The sequence below is a fragment of the Rhineura floridana genome, chromosome 1 (genome assembly GCF_030035675.1).
Source record: "Rhineura floridana isolate rRhiFlo1 chromosome 1, rRhiFlo1.hap2, whole genome shotgun sequence".
Taxonomy (NCBI): Eukaryota; Metazoa; Chordata; class Lepidosauria; order Squamata; family Rhineuridae; genus Rhineura; species Rhineura floridana.
This window is the reverse complement of record NC_084480.1, coordinates 106,048,994-106,071,218: the sequence shown is the minus strand read 5'-3', so window position 1 is coordinate 106,071,218 and position 22,225 is coordinate 106,048,994. Positions and strand designations below refer to the sequence as shown.

At 41.3% G+C, this 22,225-nt stretch overlaps 1 protein-coding gene across 5 annotated transcripts in view; it reads left to right on the top strand.

Annotated features, from left to right (window-relative positions):
• Positions 1–19,809, top strand: part of SMC5 (structural maintenance of chromosomes 5) — a 50,800-nt gene extending 30,991 nt beyond the window's left edge. For all 5 annotated transcript variants that reach the window (XM_061628203.1, XM_061628214.1, XM_061628223.1 and 2 more), the window contains 9 exons: positions 32–155; positions 1,164–1,286; positions 5,513–5,638; positions 10,901–10,996; positions 11,668–11,772; positions 12,712–12,831; positions 15,060–15,239; positions 17,760–17,855; positions 18,895–19,809. In XM_061628203.1, coding sequence (XP_061484187.1) covers positions 32–155; positions 1,164–1,286; positions 5,513–5,638; positions 10,901–10,996; positions 11,668–11,772; positions 12,712–12,831; positions 15,060–15,239; positions 17,760–17,855; positions 18,895–19,020 — 1,096 coding nt within the window. In that variant the 3' untranslated portion in view covers positions 19,021–19,809. The remainder of the gene's footprint in view (positions 1–31; positions 156–1,163; positions 1,287–5,512; positions 5,639–10,900; positions 10,997–11,667; positions 11,773–12,711; positions 12,832–15,059; positions 15,240–17,759; positions 17,856–18,894) is intronic.
• Positions 19,810–22,225: the final 2,416 nt, after the last annotated feature.

Genomic DNA, 22,225 nt, shown 5'->3' with positions numbered 1-22,225 from the left:
ACAGCATTGCCCATAAATCTTTCTTACACAGCTTGAGACGAATGGAGCAAGATGCCATCAACCTGGAAGAAGCGACTGAGGAAGCAAATACTGAAATAAAACGAATTAACATTGAGAAAGTAAAACTTGTAACAGAATTTATGCAGCTAATAAAGGTAAACACACATTACTCAAAAGGCAGATGCTGGTACTGCTGCATTATATGAAATTATTTAAATAATGATGAACTACTAGTTTTCTCTCCCTCCCCCCCACCAAACTAAGACCTAATTGACACATGTATTGATCAATTTATTCCTGAACTCTCGATTGCTCCTATTGAACTAAATAGCTGTGTGCACTCAAGGATTACCACTAGCACAATGGGGCTACCCCCTCCCCAATGCTGTCTCTAAATCTGCTCAGGAGGAATCCTAGAACAGGTTTAGGGGGTACATGGGGGGGAGGGGAAGAATGTTCTGTTGTGCAAGGAGAAATCCTTACCCTGATGGAATGTTCGCCTTAGCATTACATCCAATAAAATCTCCAGTGACTGCTTCCATTTTGCATGTGTTGAGAGTGGTATTAGATATGAAAGCTTTTCTTTAAAAAAAAATTAAACCATGAAGTCTATAACAGTATTGATTATAGATAGTTAAGAATAAACAAAAAAACCCAAAATATAAACAATCAACAATACAGTTTAAAAAGCACTTTTGTCTAAAAGTGTGATTCATAAAACTCATCTATTTATTAGCAACTTTAATGAGCTTTTTTGTGATTTGATCAGTGTTATCACTTTGTTAGTTATGTGATGAGCATAATGTGGACTCATCTTAAATTAGTAGAGTCCTTTTAACTGCTGTCAATGCTGTTGCTGACCTAAGGCATGACAATGCAAAGGTTCCCCCCCAAACGCCGAATTTACAAAAAAAATTGCTCACTCGCAACTATATTGCCAGGTGAAGGGCAGGATATAAACTTTAATAATAATAAAAGATGCTTTTAGCTATCACTCTGGCAAGCTGCAATAAATTGTTACTCACTCTAGGAAAACATAACTTTATTCATCCTCAGCCCAAAACATTTGCTCAAACAGAAGAAGCGTTGCCTGTGGACATGCACTAGGCTGAAGAATGAGAAATACTCCCTTCTTTAGCAAAATCGATATTTGTTTTTTGCAGTGTTGTGTGACCCTGAACAAACACAAAACAGATTTGGTTCTACAGAATGTGAAAGCAGCTTTCCACAAGAGCAGACTTGAGGCTGAATATAAAGCTGGCACTGTACAGCTACGAGCTGCAGAGGTAAGGCTTCCACTTTTAATCTTGGTGAATGATCTTGAAAACATACTCAAATGTATGGAAAGCTATTTAGGGGGAAGGCTATTGCTCAGTGATAGAGCGTGTGTTCTGCATGCAAAAGGTCTTGGGTTCCATCCCTGGCATCTTCAAGTAGGGCTGGGAAAGTCCCCTCCCTGAAACCCCTGGAGAGCTTTTGCCAATCAATGCCAACAGTATTTCTCTCACCAGTGATCTTACTCAGTATAAGGTAGGTTCCTATGTTCGTATATCTTCCATCAACATCAGCAAAATAACACGCGAGAGGCACTATGCTTACATGGATGACACTGGCTGGATAAGAGTAGGTCAACATTTCACATCCTTTTTATGCACAGGGAGAGAGGTTGAGGAACAATTCCTCTGATGGTTTCCCTTGCCTGCTTAAGGAAGCCCATCCTTGTGCTTTGAGAACTGTGAACTTACATAAATTAAACTCTGTTAATAGCAGCAGTTAATTTCTTTTGTTTCTATGTAAATCAGAAGGCTGAACAGTCAAGTCAAATTCCAATGCTTCTAATGTGCCTTGGAATTATTACTGTTTCTTTGTTAGTGAGCTTTGTTGGTAGTCTTTTAAAAGTGCTTTGTACAAGTTGTGGCAGACAGGCAAAATCCAATCTAGCCTTTTTCTGTGGGAGACAAATGCTGCATCTGTGGCTTCTATGAGCTTGTCAGCACAGTGATTCATTCAGAAAAGTAAAACATTGTCTCTTGGATTAGAATATGTTTTTCTTGTTGACGGGCATGCACGTTTAAAAATGCCACATGAACGTTAGCAGATTTTGTGTTTTTCTTGTTCAACACGGCACCTTAGGTCAAGAACTGCAATATTATCTTAAGCAATTTTGGTTATTTAATTCTCGTAATGAATGTGAGAGGCAAATATGTGTTTATGACCCATATGGAACAGTAGGGAGGATTGTTAGCCCCATCTGCTCATCAGATAATTGGCACAGCCACCTCTGTGTTTGACAACTGTTTTGAGAGACACTTGATAATTGTCTTGCTTGGATTGGTTTTTTTTTTTTTTGATACACGTACCAAGGCACATTTGGGGAGAAAAATCCACCAAGTACTATTCAGAACATACATCGCAGTATTTATTTTAGAACATGTTTTAAGAACATGACAAACTTGCTTTCCTTCTGTATGCACTGGCCATCTGTCATCTTTTTGGGATACTGTTAGGGTGCCTGCCTTTTCAGCTCAGTTCTGCAGGGAAAATAATGGTCATTGGCTACTAATTTTTGGTAAGTTCCCATCCCGTCACTCCTCATGCCAATAAAGTAACTTATGAAATAATCAGTGTGGGCAAATTCTGATACTCTGTAAAATAAACTGCTTAGAGGTAAACTATCAAGTGGTATATACATTTTGTTAAATAAAATAATATCTGTTTCTGAACTGATTATGAGTAACAGGCAAAAGGGATAAATTTATTACTGTTCTTTAAGAAGGCCAGCGTGATGCATGTTTCACACAAATAAGCCTTTCCTTCGGGAAATTGTTTTTTTAACAGATAAAAGGTGCCTTTTTTCTGTTTGCCAGGAGCAACCAGCAGGGAGAGGTGGCTGCGCACACCTGGCCTCCTGTCAGCGCTTACTGGGGAAGGCTGAAGCAGCAGAGAGGTCAGTACTCTGTGGTTGCACCAGCGGAGCCTGTCCAATACTCCCGTCAGTGCGCCCTCACAATGCTGACCTCCCTGCTGCCTTGCCCCTCTCCCTCCTGGCTAGCACAGTGTCATTGACAGGAGGCTAGGTGTGCAATGCTATCTCTTCCCTCTGGCTTCTGCCATTTATCTGCTGACTTCCACTGTGAAATAGTGTACTCATGTTTGATAGATTCCACTGAAGATCATTTCTTTATAGCATTTATATCAGAAGTGGCTAACTTATGGCCCTCTAGTTGATGTTGGACTTCAGCTCCGTCCAGCATCACTGGTAAAGGATGACGAGGGTTGGAGTTTAGCAATACCTGGAGAGAGACAGGTTTATAACTTGTGATTCATGACCTGCTCTTTAGTCAAAAAAGGCTCCCAGAGGGGCTCTCTGAGATCAATAATGAGACAATCCCTCCCCTCAGATTTATTATCTAAAGGACACAACACAAAAGGAAAAGCGTTTGGGAGGGAACGGAGAGGAGGGGAAGCAAACTTAGGCACTAGTTAGTTGCATATTTGGTTAGCTCCCAACAAATGAAACAACTTCTGAGAAGTAGCTGAAGTGCACCCTGATGTTGACCTTGACCTTTTTGGGCCTAGCAGAATTCTGCCGGCTTCCCATTGGACCCTCTGTAGAAAGCAAGGCCCAGGGACTGTTATGTGTCTAGATGATAACACCACCCTCAGAAAAGATTATGCTGCTGCCGTAGGCTGCTAATGGTTTAAAACAGGCTTTGGCAGGCCTCCTAGCCCACAGTCGCAAACCTTTGTGAAGTGGCTGTAATAGAGCCGGAAGTTAGGTGGCCTTTTGGCATGGGGCCTCAGCCCAGATGGCACCCTCCCCAAGAGCAGAAGGTCCTGCTGCCGTCCTTCACAGAACAGTTGCTTTTGAAGAGAGCAGCTCAGTCAAGCAGCTGGTGAAAGCTGCAGCAAATGGGTGTGGTGAAGGTGGCAATTCACCTTTCTGTCTGCTGCTTTCTAACCATTGAGACTGTCTGTTGGATTCCCCCCCTCTCGCGTCTGTGTTTCTGAAATGGCTTCTGTGGATGAATATATTATTATTCACTTTTTGAGGACAGAGATTAAGAGATCAGACTGGTTTATGCATTTAGGTTCGTTTTCTAATACATGCGCAACATAAAAGGAAAAATAATGGGGAAGAACAGAAACAAATTTAGCACCAATGTACATCAGTACATGATGTGTTGGAACAGATGATACTGGTGACAAACTGGCTTCCTGCTTTTAAGTATGTGTCCACATACACACACACACACACTTCAGCAGCCCAGAGTGTGTTCCTCTTCTGCTCTGCAACTGCTGGGCAACTGGCAGTTGGAGTCATGCATTCCCTTTGGCAGCTCCCTGCAGCTGCTCTTTCTCTAGGTAGCAGATTGGGCCAGGCTGGCCCTCCTCTTCCCTTGATTGTCTTCCTGGGAGGCAGGAAGTGCAGTGCCATAATGGCCCTTGGTCTCCTGGCCTGTGGCAGAAACCTGCTGGAGTTGTGCTTCCTTTGGACTCTGCAGTCCCAGAGCAACTCGCCAATAGCCATGCTCCATTTGCAGCAAAAGGAATTAAATCACCACTGAACTGCTCAGCCAGGGACACTCCAATTTATGGATATGTAAAATAAATAAATAAATGCTGGAAATGAACATGGATGTGTTTTTTTTCCATTGAGATGATTCTAGAATTTCTCCTGTGCAGGAAAATGTTAATGTCAGAAATGGCCTCATGGACTGATTCATACAATTATTTTTAGGTGATGAGATGTGGGTTGAATAACGCTTGCAAAATAGTTTGAAAACTATTTTAGGGTTTATATACAAAAGTAAAATACATTTATTTAAGTCGTGTTATGCCCCGCCCTTCATCCAAAAAGGCTTTTGGAGTGGCTTACCAAAATCAGTAGTAAGAGGGTCCAAGTTCTCAGAGTTACAGTGTAAAATTTAAAAGACATGACACATGGAAAACAGAATGGGGTGGGAGGTGGGAAAAAGCAAGCTCAAGCACAAGTTCTTAAAGTCACCGTTCTTGTAACAGAGTTGTGATGTTCTGTCTCTGCAGATTCTGACTGGGACAGCAACAAATATTCCTTCCCCAGATCAGTTCAGATCTAGAAGCTGGCACTGCCTGGGAGGCAAGGCAGCTCCTGCCACAAGAGTTCTTCCTTCAGACAGCTGACTTGGCAGTTGGAATCTCCACAGGAGTGGGCTTGATAGAGTTGCCTGTTTCCCGCACTGAGTTTGTTGGTGTTCCCCCTGGGCCCTTAATACTGGGAGGCATTGGCATGTGTTTGGCTGTGCAGAAAACATAGTCCCATTATTAACTTTTCAGAATAATGATTTATAAAGTATCCCATATTTGGGGAAAGTTTGCTGAGCTTCTCGATATAACCATCACATATGACTGTTAGGCTGAATTGGGCTGGTAGATCAAAAATTCTGAAAGCCTTGTTCTGGTAAACTTCTGAGTTTTTCATGAAAATAATAATACTGGGATTTTTTTCTTCTTTTTTCCCCTTCTATTACAGCAACAGTTTCAGGAACTGGAAGAAAGGAAACGTATTCTCTTGGAGGACTGTAAGGGCTTAATGAGGAAAGCTATGCAAGCTTGTAACCTTCGTCCAAATCAAAATCTTCCAGAACATTTCAGCACTGTAAGTATCACAGTGGGAGGCTGATACAAACGTGTGTATACTTGTTATAGCAAAGAACTTTCATCTGAGTTTGTAATACTGAATTTTTAGCTGGGTGAGCAAATTGTGCATTATGGGAGGGCAGGGTATAGAGAGGTAACCTAGAGGCTAGGGCAAAGCAAGCTTGGGGCTCTCCCCTTGCATTTGCTCCCCCCACCCCCAAATGCTGTCAGTAGGTAGCATATTGTTGTACATGGAATATTGACATAATAATGTATTACACAGTAATACCTCCGTTAACAAGGTAGATGCATTCCTGGATATTACTTCTTTAACTGAAACTTTGGTTCCAGAGGTAGGAATAACATGGAAAGAATAGGAATAGGTTCTTACACCTGCTCATAGATGTGGCAGCAGTTTCAACAGGGGCTTTAAAGGGTGCCTAGCTGGCACCCACCCACTTCCCCTCCCCTCCGTCGTGTTGGATCCTTCCCTCTGCATCCCTGAGAGAAAGCAAGAAGTCTCTTTAATGCAAAGCAAACACACAGGCCTGTCAGTTTCATCCTAGCCAAGAAAAGGCACAACTTGAACGTTTATCTGTAGGAAAGCTACACACTGCTTGGACAGTTTCACCTTAAAGCAGCATTACCCAACCTTTTTCAACCCAACACCCCTTTGCAAAATCTTTTTGTGCGCAACGCCCCCCTCAGATTAAGTATATGCCAATACTTCCTATTCTTCCCTTAAAATAAGAGTAATGCATAAAAGGTATTTTCAGTGATTATTATTGATCGTTTTTATCATGCCTTTTTATTGCACTTAAATTACACATTGAATTCTTAGTATGATTTATTAATATACATACATAGTTATAGAAAAGTAAATAAAATGAGATTTATTATAAAATACTAGTGTGATCCTTGAGCTTGATGAGTTTTGGCTAACTTCACAATATCTGGAGTATACTTGGATAGTAATAGTCTTAAGTCACCACAACTAACAATATCCAAACAGTTTTGATTCTTCACTAGTATGCGATTCACTGCACTAAATCCTTTATAAGCTGTGCACTTACCTTTAACGTTCCAGGTAGGTCGATAAATCCATAAAATACAAAATTACTTAACAACAAACTCATTCAGTTTACCGGCATTGTTTCGTTAAACAAGTTCATTTAAACATCACAGAAACAAAGGGTAGCAAGTGTGTCCCATTCCTGAAGAAAACCAGCGAATAACTGACTGTCTGCGTCACCCATTTGCACATGGCACTCATCTGTTGGAAGAATGCACCCTCCACCAATACACCCAGCTTATCAAACACTCTCATGATTGGTTCCAACATCCCTCAAGACAGCATCGGAGCATTACCTAGTGCCGGGGCGTGGCTAATATCCCCATTCCTTGATGTGACACTGGCTGTTATTCAGAATTTCTTTACTAAAGAGCACACACTATTTATAGTGTTATTTCCATGAAATGAGACTATTAAATACGTTCTAACTGGGGACAAAACAGTTTAAAAATTAATTATTTGTGTATTAAATAAAATTAAACTTAAATGCTTCAACTGTTGCATCAGACCGCCAAATGTCAGCGCCCCTCTAATGAACCCAAATGCCCCCCTAAAGTTTGTAGTCACGCCAATGCCCCCCTGAAAGGCTGTAACGCCCCCCAGGGGGGCGCTACCGCCCACGTTGGGAATCGCTGCCTTAAAGCAAAAACATAGCCTTGCAGTTTATTAATAGCAAAGCAGTGACACAGGCTGATCAGTTTCACCTTAAAGCAAAGGTACAGGCTTGAACCTTTATCCATAGCAAAACAAGGCTGGTCAGTTTCACCTTTTAAAAAGTTTTTGTACACAGGAGCTTGGTTCCTGGAGGATTCCTTAACTATTACTGTATAGTTTAGTATGTAGTATTCAGTGATAATAAACTCATTAATAACTATGAATACTGATTCACAAGATAGGCAAACCACTTGCCTATTTAATGAATTGGCATTCATGGTTATTAAAATACCTACATTATTTAACCTTTACTAGAATATACACTTTATAATCTCAGAAAAGTATGAATCACCATAGTTACAGGTAATTTTAGTTGCAGGTAACATCAAGAGCAGACATTATTATTCATTCATATAATTCTAACAAAGCATCTTTTAGTATAATAATCTTTTATATTTATTTATGTACTGCTTAATCACCAAAAATCTCTTAAGTGGCTTACTTAAAACAATATAAACTATTCATTAAAAATACCAATCAAATCAAATGTTAAAAAGAAGTTTCCCTACAATTTTATCAAAATATAAATAAAATCAGCAGTTTTAAAAAATATACATTCAAAAAAAATTTAAATAGACATGTCTGGGTAAGCTTAGCTAATGCAAAAAGGTTTTAGCAGGCACTGAAAACAATGCGACACTAAAGGATCGATTCCTTGCAAGTGCAGAACAAGCATTAGGTGGCAATTGTAAAAGTGCCAGTTCCACAGATCAAAATGGTCAAATGGGCACATATGGGATAAGGCAGTTCTTCAAGTAAACTGTTCTCAAGCTTTTGGGGGGTTTATATACTAATAGTAACACCTTGCATTTGGTTCAGTAACAAATCGGCAGCCAGTGTAGATCTCTGAGCAGGGCCGTAACGTGCTGACAGGGTCTCAGTCTTATCAGCAATCATGCTGCAACATTCTGCACTAGCTGCAGGTTCTGGACAAAGGGCAATGGAAGCCGTACATAGAGTGCATTGCCATAATCCAATCTTGATGCTACCAGTGCCTGGTCCAGGAACGGTCAGAACTGTCATACCAGATGAAGCTGATAAAAGGCTGTCTTAGCAACCAAGGCCACCTAGACTTCCAATGACAAAGATGGACTCAGAAGCACCCCAAGGGCTCCTGCTGGGAAGAAGGGCGGGATACAAATTAAATAAATAAATAAATAAATAAATAAGACTGCAAACCTGCTCCTTGAAGAGGGAGTACAGCTCCATCCAGGGCAGGCAGCTGGCTAGTTTCTGGGACATGAGAACCCACAGCACCCTGTCTTATCAGAATTTTCCCTCACTGAGATGAATGAATCATCTAATAATTAAACAGGTGGCCTACCTGAATTACTTGTTTTCATTTTGGTTAATCTATCGTTTAAATTGACAAAATGGATTTGCCAAAGAAGCTTACTTGAGAGCATAATAAGATACTTATTATGTAGATCTTACCCTGTGGTGGATCATAGGTGATTGTTTACCACTGGAGCGGAGAACCCCCAGCCTCTGGGCTAGATCTTAAGATCATCCAGCTCCTGCCCTAGCCCACCCAGCCTTCGCTTGGGAAAGAGCAGGTGGGATGTGAGTGTCAGATGCTGCCGGAAGGTGCCTAACAGTGCATCCTCTTCTCCACCTGGCTTTTCCCTTGGTAGTCCAACCATCTGGCAGGCACAGGGGCAGAGAAAGCAGGCATGCTTCTGCCACCCGTAGTTGGCCCTGGACTGAAGGGGGATGGTGGAGGTTTTGTCCCTGTCTCTGTGCTGTATTTCTAAGTTACAGCATGACCTCAGCAACAAGACCACACCCTCGGGGGCAGAAACGCATCTTGGCACCCATGAGAGAAGAAGAGAGAGGGAGAGGAGAACAGGTGGCAGAAAGAGAATGGGAGGCTCTGCCCACTTTTGGCTCTACTCCCAGTTGGTTTTTCCCGTCAGGCAGTGGCCCTCCAAAGAACAATCATTCCCCACCTGAGCTTTTACCAGTTTCAGTTTACTAAAGGTAATAAATACATGGGGGCACAGCTGTGGAAACAGATTTTTCAGGCTTTTGGCAAAAAATTGGTTCAAGGCAATCAGCAGCTTTTGCCGTGGTTGTCATGCAGTCCTTTAATTTTAAGAAACAGTTGAAGCCCTTCTCTCCATAGGCCAGATCTGTTGGATATGTTCCACTGAGTCACTGAGCATAGGTCACAATGTATCCTTTGGTTAAACCAATACATTGGGGGGGATTTGTCCTCTTTATCCCCCTCTCTGCACCCCCATAACAGGGCCAGCTTGCTTATCAATAATTGAAAGGGTCTCAGTGGAGGAGATGGGCTTCTCCCTCAGTATAATCCTTGCCATCTTTAACAGGAAGGCTCTCAGCTTTTTGTGGAGGAGAGCTAATCCAGACTGTTCTCCCAAACACGGGTTTGGGTGCTTCATTGTGGACATTTTGTTCTGTTTTGTAATTGTAGCCACAGAGTAGCAGCTGATTCCCATGGAAGTGAAACAGGAGCTTGCACTGCTGAGTACTGAGCAGAGCTTCCATTTGGTTCTGACTTCTGCAGAAATTCACGAGAGACGTAGAAAACTGGAGGTGTTTTCTGCTTCTTATAGCACAATCCTAACCATATCTACTCAGAAGTAAGTCCTAATTAATTCAGTAGGCCTTACTTCTTGGTAAGTAGGGAGAGGACTGCAGCTGTGGTAAGTTTTTGATAGTGTTTGCTTGTTCCAAGAGGATCAAAACAAGTTGCTGTTCAGCACACAAGATGTAGCTGGTGTTGCTTTCATGGACTGTGCTCCTAACTTCTGGAGGACTGTTATCCCCAAGGAAGTGGGTGACTGCTTTCAGACAACTTCTTCAAGCATGTTGTTGCAGCTGTAGCCACTACTGGTCAGGGTGTGTACACGTGTACATAATTTAAGTAGTGTGACTGGTGAGGAAGAATGAATTCAGTGTTGTTCAGATTTAAAATGTGAACTGGGCCGAGGCAGGGGGAATAGAAGCTGGGTGTGAACACCACTGATTAACTTACCCCTGCAATGTCATGCATCCACCTCTCCCTTTCTTTGGAAGAGTTCAAACAAACTCAGAAAAAACAAAAAAAACAAAAAAACCATGAAGCAAGCCAAGGCTTCACTTTACCTTCCCATCTCCAAGCTTGTGGAGGAGTAGGGTTGTTCCTGTCACACCGAGCCTCAGAGAGGCTGAGCACCAAAACATCTTGCTGCTTTCACGGTGCAGTGGGACGTTCCAGAGAAGGCCATGGGATCTTGCCAGAACAAAAAATATGTTTAGCAGAGGTGAATTAGCAAGCACATCTGTGGATCCCTGGAGATTCTGATATAGGGCAGCTGGCATTAATCTGCTGTGACAACTTGGTTGTTCTTACGGAATTAGGAAAGAATAAAAGCAGAGCTTCAACAAAAATGAAGGAACTGTATTGTTAGGAACCCTAATAGAAGCTTTTGCAGGGTCATTGGCATTTCATTTTACAAAAAGATTAATACCAAGGTCCTTTTCTTTTAGGCATTCCTAGCACTTCCAAACACACTGGATGAAATTGATGCTATGCTGAATGAGGAAAGATCAAGAGCTTCCTGTTTCACAGGCGTCAGTGCTTCAGTATGTACCCCGAGTATTTGACTCCCACACTGTACTAGGTTGCTTGGTAATAACAATAATAATAAGCTAAGCAGCAGGAACAATGTGTTGTAAATGCCAGATTCTGAATCTATTAGAATTCTAAATGTTTTTTTCCCCAGAGACCACTGTGTTCTATGCTGCTTCTGGGTTTTTTTTAAGAAAAACAAGAGAGAAAAAGGTGGTGGTGGGGAGAATTCGCTTTGGCTGAAACTACACTTGATGGTGACAGACTTGTTTGATTCATACTTCTTCCCAGCCCCTCCCACTAGTCTCTGGTGATGTACTGTGGAGATCTGAGGGATGGGGGGAAGTGTTCAGCTCTCCACCCACACACCTTCTTTGCACTTAAAAATCAGGCCCTGCACGCACACCCATTCTTATATTTGATTGAGGCAGATCCAGTTTTAAATAAACAGATCTGCAACTATTGAAGGTTTGAGTTTGTTAGAAACATAGTGGTACCTAACGTTCTCTTCACTTGAGCCAGAAATATATTTTGCATGGTGGGTCTGCAGTATATACAGCCAGATTCCATGTATGTTTTGTATGTGAACAAGTTACGGGCCTTGCATTATTCCCCCCCCCCCCGGTTGGGATGTTGTCCATTTGGAAGATGACACCTGTTAAAGAGAGTAACTTCCTCTTGCCAGGTTGTTGATGAATGTAATAAAAGGACGGAAGAAATAGCGCATATGACAGTGGAGCTGGAGGAAAAGAAAAAAGAACTGGATGACTATAGGCAGAATATTTCACAGGTATTATGTGTATTGGTTATTATTGCTGCTATTTCACTGATAGATGCTCATTAAGGTATTATAATGTAGGAGAGAGCATAAATGGCTGTTGTCCTTATAGAGAAAAGCTCTGACCTGTTGCCCTCCATATTGGCACAGAATAGCGTCTGTCTATCAGAAACATTGAGAAATCCTAGTGACACTTAACAGTAGGGTAGCCAGTCCACAAACCCTCCTTGCGAGTGGTGTGTGAATGGCAGTCATGGATGCTATGCACACCTGAAGGAATATCAAGAGCCAAGTGTACACAGCCACTGACAGGTGCAGCAAACTACAGCATAGGGCTTGTAGCATGCGGAATCCCCTTGCACATGCACCCACCACAAAACATGGCAACACAACCCTAGCACTCATCCATACTGGTTTTTCTGGGGGATTAAGAGACGGTGGTATGGACAGCACTGGCAGCCTGTTGCCATTGAGCAGCAAGCATGAGGAGCAGGGTGGGCTCATGTGCATTAGCAGGTCTGAGTGGCAAATGGGGCGAGGTTGGCAGGAGCTTGTATCATGAGTGCTTCACCTGCACAGTGGTTTCCAGCAACCAGGATAACTTGGTGATGTTATTAGTTCAGGCACATGGAGGCTGCTGGGATCCAGTGCACAGGAGTAGTGTCACACAGTGCAACCCAGCACAGTCTCCACCTGATGTTCCTGTTCTCCACATGGTAATGGCAACTGGCAGTGTAGTCTGCCTTCTTCTTTCTTCTTCCTACCACCTCTCTGGCCCTGGATTGCGGCTGGTGCATAGCATTGGTGCACATGCACCTTCCAACCCAAATGCCAGAGGGTGTTTAGGGACACTATTCACAGGTAACAGAACCTATTTTTACTGCTTCAGTACAAAGATGGAAGTCTCTTCTGTAGAATCACTCCTCTTAACATTAGTCTTTTTATTTTTAGGTTAAGGAAAGGTGGCTAAGCCCTTTGAAACAGTTGGTTGACCAAATTAATGAAAAGTTCAGTGGCTTTTTTCGTTCCATGCAGTGTGCAGGGGAAGTGGATTTACATACAGAAAATGAGGTATGATTATAAGCATTACATATTGTCTAATCTCTTCCTCTGGATGTATGAATCTCCTCAGTTAAAGAATGAGGGACTGCTGAGCATAGCTGATTACTTTCTCATAACATCACTTTTGAAGAAGTGATTGGAAGGTGGTAGTATGCTTTCTTGGAAGATTTCCCCCCCCCCCCCAAGAATGGAATTAGCAATAATGTTCTTGAACACTGGCAATCAGTTCTGTAAATAGGTTTTGTCTGATGCAGCATAAACAGTGGCTTTAGTTGTAGCTCTTAAACACTTCTCATACATTAAAAAGTAGTTCCCAGTGCTCTGTCAACTCTGGTATGTCACTGAGAAATGAAACTCAGAGCGGGTATATTTAGATGAAGGGGGCAGAGCTACACAAAGATTGTCTGGCCCACTTCCCCTTGGGGCGGAGTAAACAGGTGCAAACTGTGCACTCTTATCTAGGACTAAGTTCCACCGAACACAAAGGAGCTTACTTTTGACTAAACATGCATAGGGTTGTGTTGGCAGTGTAGGATACAATTGGGAAAACAGAAAATCAAACCATCAGTTCAGAAACAGGGATCAGCCAGGGCAGTTTAACCCCAGCGGTGTCCCTGAATGTACACCCTTTCCTTTCTCACATATTCCTGAATGGCTACCATGCATTCCTACAGGGATAAGTGAAGTGCTGCCCTTTGGGATGCTCCTGTGGTGAGGTAAAGCCTGCCTTCTGCCCCTGACCCTTGGCGGCCCAGGCCCCAAAAATGGAAATCCCTCAAGAGCACATAGATGTGGATATGTATGCACATGCATGCACATCCTGTGTGTGCTTGATCCTCCATCCACCACCTACCATCTATCATAACCAACAGGTATTTTGCTAGTCATTTCTAGATATGTAAAGGCCGGGGACGACGACACAAAAACCCAGTTTTTTCTTTGTTTTCCTGAACAATTTGGAACCCTCCCTCCCAAATTTTTCCAGTGTTTTTCCAACCCTTCACATCTCTAGTAATTTCATTATTTGGCAATGAGAAAAAGGTGTCCACTTACTATTACAAAAGGTTAGTGCAAGTTTATGCTGCTGATCAAAGCCTTGGGGCTCCAAATGGTCTGGAAAAGATTTTGTGCATTGCCTGTGGCTTGTAAAAACAACCCCTTGCATAACAGGGGCCCTGTGTGAAGGCTGAGTTTGAATACGAGTGCAAGGGTGTCTTTGTTTTTTCACAAGGGCACAGGCCTCTGGGAATGGGCTGTTAGATATAAGTTTGGAATCCTAGTGCTGTCTGGTGGAGTTCTTTCATAAATATTTGCCTTTTAAAAGTCTCATCATTCAGATGAATCAATAGCGTTGCAGCGAAATATTCTGGCAAATCTAATGGCTAAAGTTCATTGTTTGGTAAACAGGTACCCACCTTCCCAAGTGCATTTTGAAGTCAAAACAAAGAAATGTATTTAATAAAGACTTTATTTTTAAGCCACCCTGCTGCCGAGGCTCTCACCATTATGCAGTGATTTTATGCTCGGTATTTGAATAGGCCAAAATGAAATTAATAATCTAGTTTTCAGAGTTCTGCACAAGGTGAAATCCAGTTCAAATGTACCTAGTTTCATGCTTTTAGCAACAGTAGGTAAACAATAGCTACTAGCAAATATTTTTTGTGACTCTGGGGGAAAACTGCATATAGGATTGATCCATGGAAATCTCTGATCTGCTATACAAGCCTCTGAAACCATTACTCCATCCTTAATTATCAAACGAAGAAGAGAATGCCTCCTTTATTAAAGAAGAACAGTGCATCCTGGAGAATAGCACTTTTACAATTGGCTTTATGTAAATAAAGATTTATGCAGATTTAAATAAACTCACTGTAATTAAACATATGATTAATTATCAACTTTGCATACATCTAAAAGTGCTTAAAACAAATTGTTCTGAAGAAAATATATTTTGAGGATCATTTGACAGAATAATTTTCACTGATTTTGGTGGGACTTGCACCTGAGGAAATCTGCAGAAAAACAGCCTTAGAGTCTGCTCAAATGTGTCCAATGTGCTGTTTGGCCATGATGATAAGGTAATCTAACCATCCATTTTCCTATGGTTAATGTAAACCTTGGTTTGATGTGATAGCTGAATTGAGCAATTGTAAGATGAAAGTTTTCTCTTTTCCATTTCTTGTCAATGACTGTGTGCCAACTTGCAGATTTCTAACACTGCTACCCTATTATGACAGGAAGAATATGACAAATACGGAATTCGGATTAGAGTCAAATTTCGCAGCAGCACCCAACTTCATGAACTGAATCCACATCATCAGAGTGGAGGGGAGAGAAGTGTTTCAACTATGTTGTACTTGATGGCTTTACAGGAACTCAACAGATGTCCCTTCAGAGTAGTAGATGAAATAAATCAGGTATATTTGCTAGCGCACGAAAGAGTATGTATGAATGAATGAATGAATAAGTTTTATTGCAGTCATAGACCAACATAGATATATATATCGTTAAAAGAAAGTAAAAATTTACAATAAAACAGCATGGGACAGTCAAAGTCTCATAAAAACCAGGTCTACGTCAGCACATAACCCTCAACTTAACAGAATTCTTCTACAATGAATAGCGGCGGCACAAAAGCTAGCTACCTTGGCTGATATCTGGGGAGACTGGATAGTAGGAAATCTGTATAAAAAGCCTCATTTCTGTTGGGGATGTTTTGTAAGATAGGGATGATTAACTGGGATCTAAGGTTGCGGTAGAATAAACAGTGTAGTAACACATATTCCACCGATTCTACTGCCCCGTCACCTCATGGACATATCCTCTCGTCATAAGGTATCTTTTTGTATCTACCCTCCAGGAGTGCCGAGGGTAGGATGTTAAACCTGACTAGTATAAAGGCTTTTTGAAATGTGGGGGTGGTCAGAGTCGCTAAGTAGTGGGCAGGTATAAATGGCCTTGCATTAAATCTGGATTTTGTAACCCGCATCAATTGGCCCTGCAAGTCAATGTCAAGAATCCGTTGGAGAATGTTCTCTTTAGCTTTTGCATAACCCAGATTGGAGATCATGGTAGTGGAGAACCCTAGATTTGATATCTTAGCATTTATCGACTCTTTCCATTTAGACTGGGAAGCATCTGATAAAATGTAAGGCGCCAAACCCACTGGAGCAAACATCATCTTTAGCTATAGTTTAATTTTACACATCCAGATACAGAATTCTATTGTGGGGAGCCCAACCTCTAGTTGTAGAAAATGGTTGGGAACACAGCATGGGACGGCCAGTATGGATCGTAGAAATTTGTTTTGTACTGTTTCAAAGGGGGCATACTTATCATAAGTACAGACTTGTGCACCATATAGCAGCTGTGGAATGACTTTTGCGACAAAAACCTGTATGGCTGCCGGAAGGTATTGGCCCCCTTTATTGTAATAGAAGGAAAGAAGCGCCTTTGTACTCCTTTGAGCATTGGCAAAAACAGCCATTGCTTGATGTCACCATGCTCCCGTTGAGTGGAAGGTCATCCCTAGGTATCTGAAAGAGGCAACCTGATCAATTGGGTGCTCATATATCTGCCAGCGGTGCTTTGGCCTCTTATTAGAAAAGACTAAGACTTTCAACTTATCATAGTTGATTATTAAGGATTCAGTCCTACAGTACTTGGTGAGAGCACTCAGCAGGTGCCTTAAGCCACTACATGACAGCGATAAGAGAGCAATATAATCCGCATACAAGAGGATGGACAAAGGCCTCTTAGATAATCTGGGTGGATGCGAACAAATCGGCAATAAGCTTTCAATTAGAGAATTAATATAGAAGTTAAACAGGAGGGGAGCTTGAATACACCCCTGCTTGACTCCCTTAAAAGTGGGTATGGGCCTAGAGAGATGCCCAGCGTTGTTACATCTAATACGTAGATAGGTGTTGTCATATAAGCATCGTGTTAGCGTTAGGAGGCGCTTATCAATATTAGTGGTCTCCAGTTTCTCCCAGAGTCTATCCCTAGAGATCGAATCAAAAGCCGATTTAAAGTCAATAAAAGCCGTGTAGAGAGCTCCACCAGGATTGGCTGTATATTTATCCACCAAGTGTTGTAAGACAAGAGCATGGTCCATAGTGGAGCGTTTGGCTCTAAAACCGGCCTGTTCTTCGACCAGAACGTTTTCTTCCTTGATCCAGTCTTTCAGCTTCTCATGCAGATGGCTAGCATATAACTTGCTAACAGTGTTTAGGAGACTGATTGGCCTATAGTTAGAGGGATCATGTCTGGGACCTTTTTTGTAGATTGGAATGGTTATCGCAAGGCTCCAGTCTTCTGGAATATGTATAGAGTAGTCTGTATATGTAAATAGCGCTGCTAATGTCGGGGCCCACCAGTCTATATTATATTTGAATACCTCGGCAGGGATATTATCCGCCCCAGGAGCTTTATTCAATCTCATTTTTGCAATAAGATTAGAGATTTCCTTAGCGGACACTGGTGGCCAATCGGGAAGGTCCTTTGTGTCACATTTGAACGTGTGTTGATAGCGCTGTTCTCTTGCATAAATTTTAGTAAAATGCATCTCCCAGGTATTCACTGTAATATAGCAGTCCAGATTAGAAAGGACTTTTGGCCATCCCTGGGCAACCATCCTCCAGAATGAGGTAGAATCCTTTAGTCTGGAGGCTTTTAACAGACGTTGCCAATTTTCTCTTAGCGCTAGCTTCTTTTTCCAGGTAATTAGGTGTTTGTATCGTTTCTTCAGCTCTAGATATTCTGAAAATAGTAGCTGGGAGTTATTGGTTATAATCCACTGAGTATCATATTCAAATCTAAACCTTGGTTCGATCACGAATGTGTAGTGCAGAGAAAACAACTAATCGCAGCATGAAAGAGTATGCTATATTCAGTAGCAGGAGAAAAAAATATTAACGTGTTTATTTCTTTCAAAGGGAATGGACCCAGTTAATGAAAGGAGAGTCTTTGATGTGGTGGTAAAAACGGCTTGCAAGGAAAGCACTTCTCAGTACTTCTTCATTACACCAAAGGTACGTGGCTGCTGCTTAGATCTACATATGTACTATGGATGATAGCCAATGTTAATCATACTCACAGCAGACCCATTGAAATCAAACAACTTAAGTATATCTATTTCAGTTGATCTACTGTGAGTATGACTTAGATGGACATTACCCAGCCTATATAATTTAGAGTTCTTTATTCAACGAATACATAACATTGATGGAAACCTAATAGGATAAGTTGCCAGGGACATATAAAGCCTGTTTTAAAATGGTCAGACCTTTTTATCCATTAATACCCAAGTGCAATTCCAGAAGTAGGTGTTAACCTATAAAGCCCTTTATGCTTGGGGATTTTCATACCTAAAGCAGTGTCCCTCCCATATTTATTATTTTTTTATTTATTACATTTCTACCCCGCTTTTCTTTTCATGATTGAAACCCAAGGCGGCTTACATATGGTTCCCAGGCGGTCTCCCATCCAGGCACTGACCAGACCTGACCCTGCTTAGCTTCAGCAGGGAGCTGGCCTCATGTGCCTTCAGACCATAGCCTGGGACCACATGAACTCTCCTGTTTTTTGAGGCATGCAGGGGAAGCCCTGGTTTAAGTTTTATATTTTTATTATATCAAATGAATGAGATCTTGAGCAGGGTTTCCTTCAATTGTGGCCTTGGCCGCATGGAATTTCCTCCTGAGAGGGATCCTAACCATGCAAATATTAAGGGAAAGAAGTATATTTTTATTTTGGCAAGCATTTAATTATACTGCACTGGGATCCAAAGATTCCCTTCTTTGGGCAGAAGGAGTTTGCTTATGGAAGGACTTCTTCCACTGATGTAAAGAAAAAATTTTGGATCCAACCCACTGTAATTCTCATGTTTTAATGATTGAAGGCTTTACAATTCAAATGTATTTGTATCAAAAAAGAGAAAGCAAAATAGCGTGATGTTCCTGATAAATGGAATGTGGTTGATGTGGAAAGCATTGATGTATATTAACTAATATACAAATGGCAGTGGATGAACTATTTCTAATGGAGCTTTCTTCCTTGATTTGTTGACAGCTCTTGCAGAACCTTACTTATGCAGAAAAAATGACAGTGTTGTTGGTCTACAATGGATCTTCTATGCTAGAATCGAGCAAGTGGGACTTAAAAGCTTTCTCTAGGAGGAGGCGGCGATTTCATTAATGACTAATCAATAAAGATCTTCCAGATGCCTTTTGAAACCTAGATCAAAATTACCTGGAAAAGTCCGAAGAACTAAATTCCGTTGTTTACTTTACTTCACAACTCTCTTGAAGAGGCTTACCTTTTATTTTATAGTATGTACTTTATTTCATCTTCCTGGTCATTTTCCCCTGGAGGATGGCAAGCACCAATTGTTTTTGGAAGAATCTTTCATATTGGCAACTTTTCAGTCCACTTTGGAGGTGGATTGTGGGGGGAAGCACCTACATAGTCTTTCACAGCTTTGGAGCTTTCACTTATTTACCTTCTTTTTATATATCTTGTAAATGTTCTGATATAGCTTTGGCAGTTTTTGGTGAACTGGTAAAGTTTTCACCAAGTCTGTTCAGCAAGGAAAGTTTAACAATTCTCACATTCCATGCTTGTAAATTCAAAAAAGACTATGCAAGCTATTTAAAGATCTCATGTTGTAATTAATATGTGACGCTCAACTATAAAAAGCCTTCCTCACATTACTCCTAAGGTACCATCTTAATCGTGTTCTGGAAGAAGACAAAAGGTTTCAGACACTTACAAAAGATGTATATACAATGTCTTTCTATCTTAAGCAAATAGTTTCTGCTGATATTAACTGGTCATTTCTCATTTTATACAATGTACCATCCTTACAAGATGGATCATACTTAAATTTTATCCCATATACTTTATATATATATATATATATATATATGTAATTCTGCCAAAAAAAAGAAAGAAAAAACAAATTCTAGCAAACTATTTTTTGTATAATAAATTTATATTGGAAACTATTTCATTTTATCTTCCATACTTGAACCTTCATGCTTGACCAAAATAGGAAACAACTCAAATATTTAGTTTTTTTTCAGTATGAGAAAAATGCAACCAAAAGTACCATGAGATTCAAGTTAGAAATGAGATGAAAAACATTTTCAGCTCTTATACTCAGATTATTTTGATCAATAAATTTTATCAGACATTAGTTTTGTCTGTGTGGGAATAAGATGCAAAGTTTGTCCGGTACAGAAAAACCTATGGAGAGAATGGAATAAATTTGTAATTCCCAGATTTATTACGTGGGCTGATAATAACCCACCTCCCAACCAAACCAGGGATAGATTTAGATCAGCTCTGGTTATTTTTTCCAATAAGAGGAAAATAATTAAAAACAGGAGTTACCAACCTTGTTGGACCAGTGGGCACATTTTGAATTTTGAGAGAGTGCTGAGGGCACCAGGCATGACATGGCTGCCCTGGAGGGCAAGGCATACCACAAAATTAGAGAGAGATCTCCTCCCCGCCCCCCCGACTATCTCATGTTTATCATGGCATCAGCTATTTCCTGCCTGGACATCAGCTCCTGCACAGCAGTTTTCATATTTTCATTTGTCATTTGGGGAAGGGATTCTTTAACATCCACCGGCATTGTGTAGTAGTATTTGCCAAAAAGAACGAAAAAGGAATCTCTAGGGAGTACCTGTTCTCAGACAAGCTCACCACAGAAAAGATGTATCATGGTTGATAGGAAAAAAGAAGGGCAAACGAGATTCCAAGGACAGAAGAAGGAAAAGTGCACTAAAGGGGAGGGGAAAACAAGCTTTTTAGAACCCCAGGTATTCCTATTGCCTGGTGTTCAAACAACTCATCAATCATAGCTCTTGCCTTCACTCATTGCCTAAAATCACTGACTCATTTCACAGGAAATTGCTAAGAAGGGTGCTTGCGCATTTTGCTTCACAATTTTCTTTCTAGGAGGACTGGGGACTTAAACACGCAGAGTCTGGGGCTCCTGCTTGTAGGTGCCAATGAAGGCCTTCCTAGGTGGCATGGTGGCAACCCCATTTAAAAAGTAACAACAAGATGGACTGCCAGAAAGAGCCTGGAAAGGCTTTGGATTAGTTGGCTGAACCACCTTAGGTTGCAATCATAAACAGGAGGTAAGATGCCCTACACAGGGATACTTAAGATTTTCCATATTTGAAAATTAATACAGGAATGAAATCCATGCCTAGAACTGTGCTGCATGTGTGTGTTTAGTGTTCTTTATCAGGTAGCCTCTTTGCTTTCATATACAGAAGTCATCTGTCCTTCAAATGTAATTCTTGAAGTCTAATACATGAGCCAACAAAACTTACATCTGAGCTTTCAATAGTACAGGGGCAGGGTGGGGAGAGAATGACCGCTAAACGGTCATCCTTCAAAAAACGTAAAGCAAAAGCGAGAGACCTCAGATAATTCAGATTTCTGTTAAGATTGGGCATTTTGAGAAGGGTGGAGCTGTTGTATCATTTGCCTATATATGTGTGTGTGTGCGTGCGTGCGTCCGTGCATGTGTGTGTGTATCCATCCAAGTTGTCCAAAGTCTGGTTGGCATTTTGTAAAGCATCTTTCCACTTGCTGGTTTTGTATGTTTGTCATCTTTTGAGGTACTATTGTTTTTAATCTCACTATGCAAATAAAAATGGCAACAACCCATAACTTGCTTTACTATACCTCCTGTAATTACAAATTGAGACACAAGGACCACAGGTATGACAACTTATTTGTTTGCTTAAAGGCCACTAATATATCTTACATGGCTAGCTGTATTTTTCTGCAGCTGATAAAACTGTGATAAAGCTAGAACTGACGACAGTTGGTAGCAAAGGAAAGGGGAGGGTTATTCTTTTCCCCCTCTGCTGAAGCTGCAGGTATCGCTCTTCAGAGCACCTGTTTTCCATTGTAAAAGCCAGATGGTGGCCCTCTGGGCAGGGAGGCCATGCTTTTCTACCCTGTCCTGATGCTGAGAATTCTTCTGTCAGCACTGGTATGATGGGTGACACGAGTAGTTGCTTCCATCACTTCCATTACCTGGAAGCCTGAGAAATACTTGTTAGTACTGTATATACATACACAGAGACACAATGTTTCTTTGCAAAGCACAATGTGTACCATTGCAACATGGATTTGCTACAATGTCCTTTCACCATGCAGCTACAGATTTCGTCTGTGGAAAAAGCTTCTGCTGAGATGGAAAACCCAACCAAATGACTTGCTATACAGAAAAACTCCAAATCATGTTTACCACCAGAGGCCACTGTAATACCAACGGCTGGGTGGCTGTTTTGCCACATAGGTGATAAGAGGCCAGGAAGAGGAGAATTTAAGTCCTCCACTTTCTGTTTCAGTGGGATACGTGTGCCCCTTC